General features: G+C 48.1%; 1 protein-coding gene across 1 annotated transcript in view; it reads right to left on the bottom strand.

Moving 5' to 3' along the window:
* LOC144157877 (uncharacterized) overlaps nucleotides 1-13,884 on the bottom strand; it is a 63,905-nt gene that overhangs the window by 12,400 nt on the left and 37,621 nt on the right. Inside the window, exon 5 of the mRNA XM_077688597.1 lies at nucleotides 3,501-3,596. Coding sequence (XP_077544723.1) covers nucleotides 3,501-3,596 — 96 coding nt within the window. The remainder of the gene's footprint in view (nucleotides 1-3,500; nucleotides 3,597-13,884) is intronic.

Below are 13,884 nucleotides of genomic sequence, written 5' to 3' on the forward strand. Positions count from 1 at the left end.
ATGAATACATTCACTGAGTCTGTTCACTAAGGGCAAATACATTTTTCGAGTCGTGTGAGTGGCCCATCTTGCCCCGAAGGCACGATGCTACATGTGAGCACGGCAAGCATCTCAGTTTTCCGGCATCCTCAACGCAGAATATAATTGATCAAGGTAAAAATTTATTGTACTTACAAGCAATGAATTTCGTTCGTCTTGAACAGATCCTCCCAAACAAAAAACCAAACTTGTCGTTGTCGATCAGGCGACAGGCGGCTATCGCGGATCCCTCGTCGAAACATTTATTGCGCGTCGCCTAAGCAGGTTAGGCATTCATTGTGTTTTTAATACAGTGCTCTACCTCCTCAAAACATGGCAATATTTCGCAGCAAGAAAATTTCCGTCTGCCCCCTCCTCCCCCTCCCCCCCCTTTCCCCCCCCCCTATTTCACTTGAGCAAATTTCTGCTGGTGCTGCATGATAGCAGATGGTTGATAAACAGCATCATTTCATTGCACGAATCAGCGCGGACTGCCAATGTAGACAGTATGACTGCGCTTTGGAGAACAGCTGAAGTTCGAGAATGCGAAATGTTTCTACGAGTAAGAGCAGACTATGTCGCTGCTTTGGCTGCCAGCCTCTTCGGCACATTGCGCGCATCCACAATACACGCCGAATTTACCTCTGTGGGGACTCCGAAAAGTCTGATGCCGCTGATTTTGCTCGCAAAATTTGGGTAGCCGAGAGCACAGCAGCCCACCGGCATCAGAAAAGCCAACACGTAAACAAAAATTCCACTTTTGCGCGCGTGTAATGCAGCCTCACTGCATACGCGCCGCGCGCCGGTCCGAATGTTTTGCCAACCACCCTCCCGGCCACACCCAGCACGTGCGATTTCCGTGACGTCACGGCCGCCGCGTGACGTACCCCGGGAGAGGTCCATTGGTATGGCTGTATGTATACAACAGATGATGATGATTGTTGGTTTCGATGGCGCGAGGCCAACTAAGGGCAAAGGGCACCATGCATACAAAGGGTGATGAAGAATGCAAAGGTTGTGAACTGCACTGCCCTTGAGCTTCCAGAAGAATAAATGTGAAATGCAAAACAGCAACACTTTTTCACGTGTACTGCCTCAGAACAAGAGTTATTCTTCTAACAAGGTATATTTCTACATTATTGCACGCCCAAAATGATCTCTTTGTGGTCGTTTTTTGAAGCCCGCCCACTCTTTGAAGTTGCTTCAAATTTCTGTGTATCTTATTTGATACAGTGGGTCTTTATTGATGCCACAATTTTGATTGATTGTGGGGTTTAACGCGCCGACGCAACGCAGGCGATGAGGCGCGCCGTAGTAGAGGACTCCGGATTAATTTTGACCACCTGGGGATCTTTAACGTGCGGCGAAATCTCGAACACATGGGCGTTTTTGCTTTTCGCCTCCATCAGAAAAGCGGCCGCCGCGGCCGGGAAACGAACTCGCGACCTCGTGCTCAGCAGCGCAACGCCTTAGCCACTGAGCCACCGCGGCGGGTGATGGCACAATTTTCAAATCACCATCAGTGCCATAACTTACGCAGCCCAATCCTACGACCTAAACAAAACACGCATGAGAACACTTTAAAATCTGCACAGAGCCACCCTTCGCACCATCAGTGGACTACCCAAACATACTCGTCTGGAGAACCTGCAAGCTGCAGTTGCTCTTCCCCCCTTGGAAAATATCATTCAAGAGCAAGTACATCAGTCCCTTCACAAACGCTCATGAACTCATCAAGGTGTCTCCATCATCTCCTGGGACAATCTCAAGCCACTACAACCCCACGACATCCCGCCGCCTCTGGCTCCCTGGAACCGCCCTTCTGTCACGGACTCTACGGCCATCCATCCCGTTCCACGTAACGCCCACACCGTCCGCGCTGCCAGCATCAACTGTAAACGGCCCCACGAAATCGATATTTACACCGACACAAGCATAGCTCATCCACTAGTTGGCACCACATGGGCATCACCTTATCTCCCCTCCATCCAAGGCAAACGAACACTTTATATACCATGTGCTACCATCCCGCAAACGGAACTCCATGCCATCATTCAAGCCATTGACTTCCTCGTGTTCTACTTTCACTCCTCCATCCCTTCACAGATCTGCATGCTAATGGACTCATTTGAAGCCAGAAAGATTCTACAAAGTCCCACGTCGACCAGTACCATCGCCAACAAAATCCTTCATCAGATCTCCATCCTAAAATCTAGTGGCATTCATCTTCACATCGACTGATCCTCTGGACACGAGGAGTCATCACAGGGGAACCAGGCAGCCCGCTCGGCTACACGGGAGTGTGTAACCTCTAGGCCTCCGCTGCTACCCGACTTCGCTCCTCCACCTCCAGAGTCATTACTGCCAGCCATACAGATTCTATGGTACAAAAAGAAGAAGAAGAAAAAAAAAACACTGCCTCAAGGCCCTCACTCCAACTGGTTTTTTTTTTATCCACTCTGCCCCCACTCCCAAGATCAGCCGAAATTTTCATTAAAAAAAATTTTGCCAATGCTAGCCTATCCCCAGAGACATTCCATAAATAGTACACCCCATCTCTGCCGCCTCAATGTCCCTTCTGCGCCTCCCTCACACCCACCAATCTCCAGCACCTAATTTGGCACTGTCCGAAATTTACGCGTCACAGAACCTTCAACCTTCCTCCAAATGCCTCCTCCTCATACATTGACCCTCGTTCACTGGAACCCTCCACGCTGACCTCAATTGCGCACTACTCTCTAGAAAGCGGTCTAGCGCGAGCAGTTTAGAGCCATGAGCCTGCCCTCCTCATCTCACGCGGCCTCTCCCGCCTTCTCAAGGAGCCCACCAGTTTCGGTTTGAACTGTACGTTTACAAGATGTCCCAAGCCACAAACACCCGACCTTCTACTCTCGCTTTCCCCACTTGACCTGGCGTCTTCCTGCTGCAATAAAGGCTCTCTCATTATTGCACTCAAAGGTAAAGCAGCAAACCAATGTATTCCTTGATTGATTGATTAATTGATCGATTGATTGATATATTGAATGATTGATTGATTGATTGAGTGATCGTCGAGTTTACGCGCAGACGCAACGCAGGTGATGAGGCGCGCCATAGTGGAGGGCTCCGGATCATAATTTCGACCACCTGGGGATCTTTAACGTGCGCTGAAATCTCATACACACGGTTTGCTTTTTGCCTCCATCAGAAAAGCGGCCGTTGCGGTTGAGAATTGAACCTGCATCCTCATGCTCAGCAGCACAACGCCTTAGCCACTGAGCCACTGCAGCGGGTAGCATACCAATGTAGCTGTATGAAAAGCAATGCCTTTTTTTCTTTTTTTTTGCCCCACCTATCTATGACGTCGTATCTGTGATGTCGATAAGAGATTCGTAATACTCACACAAACTACTCAGTTGTTTCCAACACAGCTGTAAGAGGCTATCAAAGAATTCAGATTCTGCAATGAGCACCTTCCTGGGCTCACTGCGAAAGCACGTTACCTGGGATTCGAGGTTGTTGATCTTGTCACTCCAGGAAGTTTTGACCTCGAAAAGGTGTTGCCGTGACTCGTCCAACTTCTTTTCAAGCTCGTTGCGCTGCATTGAAGACAAGGCAGAATCACGGGATGATCAAGAAAGAGAAGAGAAGTGAAGAGATGCTAGAACACTCCTACGGCGTAACCATGTATGCTTTCGGAGAGTTCCGCTATAATTTGATCTTGCTGACGGCCTCAGCAGCTGCATAAAGCACAAACACGTATGCCAAAGATTTGGCATTGCATGGACAAGTTCTGCTGCTCCCACATAATAAGTGGCAAGAGTTCACTCAGGGGCGGAATTCTGAGTAGTATCCACGTTTCAAAAGTGACCATTTTGCATTCATTCCAATCATGAGGAATAAAGTGGAATAAAGTATAAAGTGGAATAAAGTATAAAGTGGAATATAGGCCGAGGTTTTTTCCCAAAACATTTTCTGAGAACTTGCCCCTTGACCTGTATACCGCTGATTGATTGATTGTGGGGTTTAACGCGCCAACGCAACGCAGGCGATGAGGCACGCTGTAGTGGAGGGCTCCGGATTAATTTTGACCACTTAGGGATCTTTAACGTGTGCCAAAATCTCGTACACACGGGTGTTTTTGCTTTTCGCCTCCATCAAAAAAGCGGCCATTGCGGCCGGGAATCGAACCCACGAGTTCGTGCTCAGCAGCGCAACGCCTTAGCCACTGTAGTGAAGGGCCGGTGAACAATGGTGGCCAATCCCTTGAACCGGTGGCATAACGCTTGGGCAAGGAAAAAAGCCGCAGCGAAGAAGGAGGAAAAGAAGAAGCAATTCAATGAAGGTGGTAGGAAGACGGTGCACCTCGCAGTGTAGGCCCGAGGAGCGTTGCCGGCGCTGCTGTCAGAGCCACTACCCGGCTGGCAAGAAGAGGACGGCAACCCGTCGTAGTGTAGGCCCGGCGACCATCTCCAACGCTTCCGGAAGAAGCTGGTGTCTGCCGACGAGTGAGCGGTGTGCCGGTGGAACAGAGCGCGGGCAGCGAGGCCTCGTCCTGAGGCAGGCCTACGCTCCCTCCTCCCGTAGCTAGCTATCGGCCGCCGCCACATTCCTCGTCGTCGGGCAGCCATCGCAGTGCGAGCATCTCTGCACACGGAGCTGACCAGCATCGTGGTCACAGCTTCGCCACCCATCGACCACCGTGAGCCGTAAGCCCACCTCTGCTCTTCGGGACCATTACATGACCTCTTCGAACTAAAGCATGACTGCACTTTCCTTCCTGCCATAACTGCATTCTTTATTGCGCCGTGACTGAGGTCCATCTTGTTTTAAATATATATCGTGTGTGCGTGTGTTTTCCCCACGACTACGAGCTCATAAATCTCCGCGCGACCCGGCCCATCAATTCCTTCATAACAGCCACTGAGCCACCGCGGCGGGTACCTGTATACCGCTCACTAAATGTTAGTTGTCATCTGGCAACTTGACAGTGCATCCAGCCTATCCGAGCGGCAAAGGCACCACCACCGCCGCCATCACTTGGAGGCACTGCCACCTTTTTTTTTTTTTTTTTTTTTTTTGCTTGTCTCTATGGAGGAAAGTCAGTAAACATGTGCATGCCATTTTCCTTTTGCTCAAGATAAGTACCGCCACTTGCAGTTCACCGCAGCATTTAAATATATGCCAAAGCCAATGGCAACATGTCTGCCCAGCGCTGGTTCGGTGTTGCCAAAAAAAATGTACATTATTGGTGTAAGCTGAAGGGGAAGCAATCGGCATGCAATGCTTAGAAGGCCGCGTTTCATGGGAACTGCACCGTGCACCCCGAACTGGAAAACAAGTTGGCGACAAGATGCGAGGTCTCTATAAATGGATGGCTAGTGACAAACCCAAGATGCCTACTGGCCGCCTGCACAGAGTGCCTCTCGTGACAATCTGCACATGGGTACCCCGTGCAACTGCTTAAAAAATTCTGCATAAGCAATTCCGTGCACCGCACTGAGGACAACATGCCGTGGGAGATGGCTTCGTCCGACGAGCGTTCAGTCAACTCCACCGAGTAATCTGAGACAAAGTAAATACAGTCGAACACGGATATATCAAACTCCAAGGGGATCGTGAAATAGTTCGATATATAAAAAATTCGATATAAAAAATATGGGCTCTGAGACCTCACCTATGGCGGATGATCACTTACCGATCGGCGCATTCATGAATGACAACTAATTCCGCACTCACGACGCAACAGGACGCTTTATGTCCGTGAAAAAAATCGCTGATCTTGGCCTGCTTCTTCGTCCTGGAAATGAAATTAAAGACGCCGGTCTCGATCTTCTCGAGCCTGTCCAGGTGTGACAGCCCAGTTCCTTCCATGTCGTCGCAACAACGGCGAATCAAGCTGAACGCAGCGGCCACTTCACCCGCGGAGTACGATCGTGTAGCCGCCTCCTCGTACGGACTGTCTTCGCCACTCGAGCTATCGGCCTGGGCTCCTGCGACCGCAGCTACGATATCCTCGTCACCGAGGCTCGCAACAGCCTGAACATTGGTGTCAGCGTTCACGAAGTCGTCGGAACAGCAGCCGGGAAAAGGGACGACAACTCACGAAACGTGTCGCCCATGCACTCGTCGTCGTCGTCGCCGTCTTCGCAAGCTTCGGAAAGTTCTGTCGTCACAAAGCCTGCTTTGCGGAAGCAGTTGGCCACGGTCTCCTTCTTCATGCCGTTCCAAGCGCCTGTCATCATATGTATGGCCCCCAGTCGGGACATCCCTACCTCACACTGCCACATTTTCCCAGCGTTCGGGCTTCTGTGCCTAGACAGATTTAGCATACCGGGCTCCGTCCGCTAACGCTACGGCGGCCGGTAGCGGGGCCCGACTGGGTAAGCGCAAATTCGTTCCGGTAGGAGGGATTAGTTCCGCGAGCCAGTATTCGCCACGCCCGTGCATTCCTTACATCCTCCTCAACCTTAATCGGGGGTGCAGCAACCGCCGAAGAGCACCTTCAAGCTCGCGTGGCGTTCGATATACCCAATGTTGGGAAAAATACGGTTCGATATAAACGTACGAATTCCTATACTTTTACATAGAATTTTCAAGGGGATAATTTATGAGTTCGATATAGACAATAATTCGATATACCCGTGTTCGATATATCCGTGTTCGACTGTAGAACGATGTTGTGCACCTAATACTTTTTCTCACATGCAAGGTAAGAGGGTTGACCTGTACCTATATTCTGACTTTTATAGCAGTAGCACTTGCGAGGCCTTTGACTGATGACATGCACAGAAACTGGTGCCCTGTGTTGCTTGCACTACGTCTCACCTGTTCGTCTGTTTTCAGTTGGTCAGGGCTCACTTGAAATGAAAACCCCAAAATGGACATGAAATGAACAAAACTGATATTTCCGCCCCAGGTGAGCTTCCATAATTCGAATGACCTTTTTCGCAAGTACATGTCCTCCACTACCGCCAGAGAAAGCCCAACTAGGTGTTCTGTTGTGTACAATAAAAAAGAGAACTCCGACGCTGAGAAGAGGCTGCAAAAAGAAGCATGCAAGCCCTTTGTGTAGTGCTTTGTTTCCCACTCCATCACACAAAGCACATGGGACCAAACAGCAACAGTCAAGGTGCCCTTTTGCAACTCCCACTTCCTTCTTTTTTTTTTACTATTGCAAATAAAAGTGCATTACTCTGTAATTTTCCCTCATAAATAAACGTTATCATGTGCTCTGTCAACTTTTTCGACAAAAGCAAAAAGCACCAAGGAAATTCGCAGCATAATTTTTTTGGAAAAGAGAAAATACACAGGTAAAAAAGTTTGCAGTTCTGATCAGTTTTTCAAAAAAATCTCATTAAGGGGTTAGAGCCTCGATCGACTAGGGTGCCTCAATGCATGTGCTCCCCAATGCTTGATTGTATGAAGCCCCTAAAGCTGCACTTTATGATTTACGGAACAGCAGCAATAACTGTCATGCGTGTTACGAAGTTTTTTTCTTATACAGTGATACTTCGTTAACTCGAACTCGCATATCTCAAAAAATTGGCTAAGTTAAAATTTTCCGTGGCACCGAACCATTTCGTATACGTACCATGTATTTGTTGCCCTTTATTTTGAAGTATTTTTGGGCCAAACTGCAGATACCTCGAAATCTTGACCGAGAGTGGAACGAAAATTTCGCCGCCGTGGACCGTTTCACAGGAGTACGCGCTATGCGAGCAGGATGTGCCCGTGACGGGAGAACTTGCGTACGCCAAAATCGTTGAAATGGCCACACAAGGAGGGGCCGGCAGAGACGGGGGCGACGACGACGAACCTCCTCGAGAGGTGCCGACATCTGCCGAAACAAGGAATTTGCTGCGCTTGCTGCGAAATAAGGTTGAGTGCAGCGGCGAAGAAAATCGGTTCATGCAATGAGTCAAGCAGCTAGAGGACTCCTTACTAGTCCTGAATGCGACTTCAAAGCAGACCATCATTACGCAGATCTTTTCAGCTAAGTGAAATTGCAGTGCCACAAAACCCGGCCGGTGAACGTCTCTAGTACGTTTTTTTTTTCTCTTTCAAACCTTAATGAAAAGCCAGATTGGAAGTTGCTGTTGAAGAGTTGGTAAGTAGTAGTGCCCTTTTTGCAAAGAACTTGATATTCATGGCGATTCACGCAACTTTGCTTTTCTCAAAATATTTCCCAGTTTTTACTCTTTGAGTTAACGAGGTATTACTGTAATTACACATGTGGGTGCTCCCACTTAAAGCCTGTCCATCGCGTGGAGCGTCAGCCTTGCATTTGGCCTCAAAGATGGTATGCTTGCAGGTCTGACAGACTGTGTTACCTCCGCATTTATTTAGACACGCTGGCAGCAAAGTGTCATCCGCAAACCTACCAACATTTTCACTGGCCTGACTCTGGGAGTCTGATGTGCTGTAGCAACTTTGCCACAGCTCACTTTCTGGTGGAACGTAATGGCAAAATTCTCTTCACTGGCTTCGCAGCCCGTGACTGCACAGTGACGTTTTTTTGTGTGCATCAAAAATAACACTTGAAAACCCATGGAGACAGCGTGATCACGAAACGTGTCGGTTCGTGCTGTTCAATACGATGTTTGAACTGCTTTCCATAAGATGGTCAATAAGATGTTTCATAAGGTGTGCAATAAGATGTTCATTAGCATGTTCGGAGCATGTGTCATCTTGTGGAGGATTCTGTAGGATGGCACAGGGAAAGCAACTGCTGTTCTCAAGCAGGACACTACTCTTGTTTTTGAGAAGATACGCCCATGTCTTGTGACGAGGAGTTGGAAAGGAAGGCTAAATTAGAAGAATACGGCCGTGCACAAGCATGCTGAACGCAATGCTAACTAATTAGATAAAGGTGTCACGGTTGACAGAACTCACCAATAATAAGCAGACGATTCCTCACCTCGCCGAAGTGCGTGGAAAAAAAAAAAAAAAAAGAAAGAACCTGTCGAATGGCAGGAGTTCTGCTCCATGATATGTAAATGTAACAATGGCACGACAGCATCTGTGCAGATGCTATTGACCACATAGCCCAAAGACTGCCCTATTTCTTTTGTCAAATTCCAAAATGTGTTTCTTTCACAAACGCTTAAAGCTCTGTGCTTAGCCAGTGTTAGCATTTTGGAGGCAGAAGGTGATAGGCTCTCTTCAACGATCTCAACAACGGTGGCTTAAAATGTCAGAACAAACTGCGTTGTTGATCTTCATGCTGTATGTTCCAAATTTCACTCCCTTCGCCAGTCGCTAACCGTTGCTGGACTGATGATGTAGACAGCCTTGTTAGCAAACACTACTGAACTCGCAGAGTCACCTGGAAGCACTGCTCCCTTTACACCAGGTGACCGCGCATATACAGAAATTGCAATAGTCACATAAAATGTTCACATCCACAAATTAGGGTCTCTATGCATGCCCAAGAGTTACTTGATATAGGAGTTGCAAAACTCCCCATAAGCCCCATGCATCAAAAAGCAGCCCTACAATTGATCCACTGTTTTGGATCTTCCGTACAGTGGCACTATCTGTTATGACAAAATGAACTACATGACGTGATTCGCCGTTGCATGCAGCGCTCAACAACCTGGGGGAAAAATGGTAGTTGGGTGCTTACATAAATTTCTTGTGCTGAAGGAGCCCAATGAGTCCACCATGCAAGTGTTTTATATGCATTTGAAGCAAGAGTAGGCACAAAAATGCAATCGTGTGGTCAGCGAGATACATCGTCTTTTGCGCCTTGTCGTCTACTGCGCGTCATCTGCTGTCTTCCAGCAGCAAAAAAAAAAGTTAAAAATTCGCTTAGACAGTTTTAAGCATGCTTGAAACGATTATTTGGAACTACATGATCAGCTACTGGATTAGTTTTGGCCTACAGTGTGCTGTAGGCTGAGCAACAACTGCAAATTTAGTATTTCAGGCCGTACCTATGCTGTGCTGGAGTGCCCGCAGGCAGTTGCGCAGACGCAAAAACAATCGCAACATAAAAACCAGAGTCAAGAAAGCAATGAATAACTAAACAACAAGCTGCTTAAACGCAAGCACTAGTACGCCATATCGCTCCCAAAGCTGGTGGAGCCAGCTCACATGTGGCGCGACTAATACTAGTGAGAGCAGTTTTACAACCGCGCTTGGTGTACTCTGCTTAGTTCCAGCATTTGATGGCAATGCAGTGGGATCGACTGGAAGCAATTAACAGAGAGGGTATGAGAATAATTACTGCGCTTTCGCATATCACCCCTATAGTTGCTCTCCAGGAACATGCCCAACTGAACACGTTGGATGAACTTGTTCCCCAACGTCGCGAAGCTCGAAAATTGAAGACTGCATTGTGTGATTCTGCACGAGCATAATTAGCTTACCCACTCTTGCATACACTACCAGCCCTACCGCAGAGAATACTTCCCCCGTTGGCAGTTCTAACAATTGAGTAGCGACAAGCCAACTGACTTTCATCACCCAGAGACCAACAATTTGGCATCTGCCCTTCAACAACGCATCAGCGACAAAGTTACCTATTCAAGCTGTTTTCTACTTTCACCAGAGATGTGTGCTATTGAAAACATTTTACTTTCAAGTGAATTAAATCGAACGCTCTACAAAAGTAAATACTTCCCTTGTGAATGGAAAGAAATCTAGTTTATTGTTTAGGAGAGGAGCAGTTACATTAGCTTTCGCACTTCATGAAGACGATGGCCGATATTTGTGCGGATGTATTTGTTACAACGAGCAAGGCTGATTTTGGTTCACTTAGCGAGTGAGGCAAAAGTCACACAAATGTGCATACCTGCGTGGACAACGACTGTAGTTAGGTCGTCAAACTTTTGGATCTGTCTGAAGGATGGAGGTGGTGTTGGGCCAGCCAATATATGGCAAATATTGGACGCGGATGTGCAAGTGGCCAAGAATTTATAAAAGATCCTTTTTTTTTGTGTGCGTGATAGATGCAATAGAAACAACAAGTTTAAGGCAAGTGCGCTTTTCGAGATTTTTTTAGTTGAAATATTATTTTTGAGTAAAAATAAAAAGAAGTTTTGCTAATTCTGAAGCGTTCGCAAATGTGTAAATAGCTTCTAGGCTTCTAATTTCCTTTATTGCAATGGAAAAAAAATGGCGGATATTGCTACCTATGCGGTTAGAAAAACCCATGATGGCGACGGCGGTGTAAAGCTCGATGGTGTAGTAAAGAAACCCCGGGCGAACAAATCCCTGCTGCCGGCCGAGCACCGTTTAAGTCGCCGGAGAAGCGCAAGCTCCCCGGGACAGGCTCCCCTACCTCCGTCACAGGCCGCTCAGAATTTGTTTCGCCGACCCTTCACCAGGTGCAAACATCGTCTGCTCGGAGGTACAGTCTACGCTCGTTACAGCGGATCCGGCAACAACGGACTTTCGGTTACAACAGACCATTTCTGTTGGTTTGTCTGGTCCCTATGCATTTGAAATGGAGTCCACTCCACTCATAACGGACCCGGCTAGAGCAGACTGTTGGCTACAACAGACTAAATTTTAGGCGAAAGTTGTTTCGACTGAATATTTATAGCGGACTTCCGCGGGGCCGGCACCCGATATGCTTTTTCTTTGTTTAGTTTGGCAAGAAAACTGTTATGTCTGGCTACATTGCTGGCGGGTCGTTGGCGCAGCCAAGCCAAGCCAGTGCCAGTGGCTTTTTTTGTGTGCGACGAGCGGCATGAGCGGCAGGGTAGCTGATTTCACTGCCGGATAAATTAAGCGTAATTAACGCTGTCGAACAAGGGGAAAAACAGGCCAACATCGCCAGAACTACGGGCCTGTCTAAGCAGACGGGCCGCTCTACCATCAAGAACAAGGCCGCTGCCGATAAACGCGACTCCGGTGAGATTGAAAACAGCGCTATCGAATACGCAAAGTGGTGCACCCGGAGGCGAGTCTGCCCTCGTCAGTTTTTTTTTATGTAATAAAAAACTCGGGTTCCGTGGAGTTTGGTCTTTATTATTCCCACGCATGCATCGTTCCCGTTCCGTTCGGTGAAAAAGGGAAGAAATGTCTCAAGTAGGGGGGTGGGTTCCCATCCATTGTGTGCAATCTGCCGGTAACCGTGCGCAAGCCCAACTGGTCTGATTTTCGATTTCACAGCTGTCTGTCATTAGATTATTTCATAACAGCTGTTTCAATGACCAGAGTAAAATCGTTAAAAATGTGGAAGCTGCCTTGGGGGAACGTCAGGCAGCGATCCGATTTGTTTGACGAATGGTTTCGGGAAAACCTGCCTCGTCGTGAAGGGATTTAAAAAAGCCTAGCTAATTCTGATGGCCACGGCTGATGTTTTATAGCCGGTTATTAATTGCGCCTAGTTTTACTCTTGCTTTATTTGCTCAGCTTATCATGCGTCTTTACACGCTTGACCGCATGCGCTAGGCCTTTTCGAAGTGCCGGTGCTAAGCTTTGAAAACGGTGTTCACGCGATTCTTTGCCCTCGTGCAAACACTGTGCAGAGGTGCTGCAGCCGTGTAGAAAGAACAAAGTGTATGTACTATGTATATGCAATATCGGTCAAAGTACCAACTTTAGAGCTCAGACCACCCCACCCCCCCAACCCCGTCGGATACTGCATACTTCGGCTACAGCGTACGTTTTTTTCCGGATTAAGACGGTTCATTGTAACAGGCGTAGACTGTACTTTGAACGACGGTAGCTAGTGCTCTCTGTGCTTACGGAGCTTGGGATTTTGCCACGGGGTTTTAAAACCATATACTACTTATTTGTATCAAATTTGGACAGAGAAAAATTTGAGTGCAGTTGGCCTTTAACTCCCGCTGTGAACCGCCAATGGCCTAGCTTCCGAGATTCTTTTGCAAACCCTGGTTGCCCAGTTTGCCACCGCAGCGACACAATCGCGGATTTTCACCACTTGCTGTGGTCCTGCTTCGCCTTGCATCCAACATGAATGTGGCATATTGCGGCGACGGCCCTCCACGTAGACGATGCATCCCCATACAGCACATGGACACATGGGCCCCATCATCGTTCCCTCCTAGACTTCATCTGCCAAGCGAACATTTTCATGTTTATCTAATTCATTTTTGGTCATCATCAACTCATACCCCCTCATCTATGCCCTGTGGCAAAATAACCACTCTTAAAAAATATCTTATGAAAGTACAAAAATAAAGAATTATGCACCCTTAAAGGGGCACTGACACAAAATGTTGAAGGCGAGATAACTTCGGAGGTAGATTGGTGTGAACACATATACATCATCTGCAAAATATCAGCGGCGAATACAGCCTAGAACATATTTAAAGTCAATTTTAAAGTGTGCGAAACGCAACCGAGCAGCCAGCAGAGGACCACGCGCAATCGACATCCCGCGGATATTGTGTAAATAAACAACATCCAAACACGTCACGAGTATGTGTTTGCCGCTTCCGCACTGCCAGCATTTTTCGCCAGCTCGCCGCTCCAATCGGAGGGCCGGAGGGCGGAGCTTCTGCTCTCGAGGACGAATGACCCGATCGTTGGCAGCGGAGCGTCACCCCCGGAGACTTCCGACTTCCGGGGGTGACGAGCGGAGGCGCTGTGATTTCGTCAGCTCATCGGGCAGCTGGCCGCGACCAAAGTTCTACAGCGATTCCAGGCACTCTGTTTCTATTACTTGTTGTTTACATTGGACGCGAAAACGCGCCGGAAACATGAAAAGCCCACTGAGCGAGCCGCACGGTCGCTGTGCAGGCGGCGGCCACGGCCGCGAAGTGGCCCAGGCCAGCGCAGGTAGCTCGAGTGATGCTTGTTACCGCTGCACGAAATTGTACCCAAGTGGCAGCTTATTAGAAAGGAGTTAATGATGCGATGGCGGGTTGCATTAAAAATTGTCATCTGCACCGCTTACGAGAGCGGCAA

The sequence above is a fragment of the Haemaphysalis longicornis genome, unplaced genomic scaffold (assembly GCF_048455015.1).
Source record: "Haemaphysalis longicornis isolate Haplotype H1 unplaced genomic scaffold, Haemaphysalis longicornis Haplotype H1 scaffold_1, whole genome shotgun sequence".
In the NCBI taxonomy this organism is placed as follows: Eukaryota; Metazoa; Arthropoda; class Arachnida; order Ixodida; family Ixodidae; genus Haemaphysalis; species Haemaphysalis longicornis.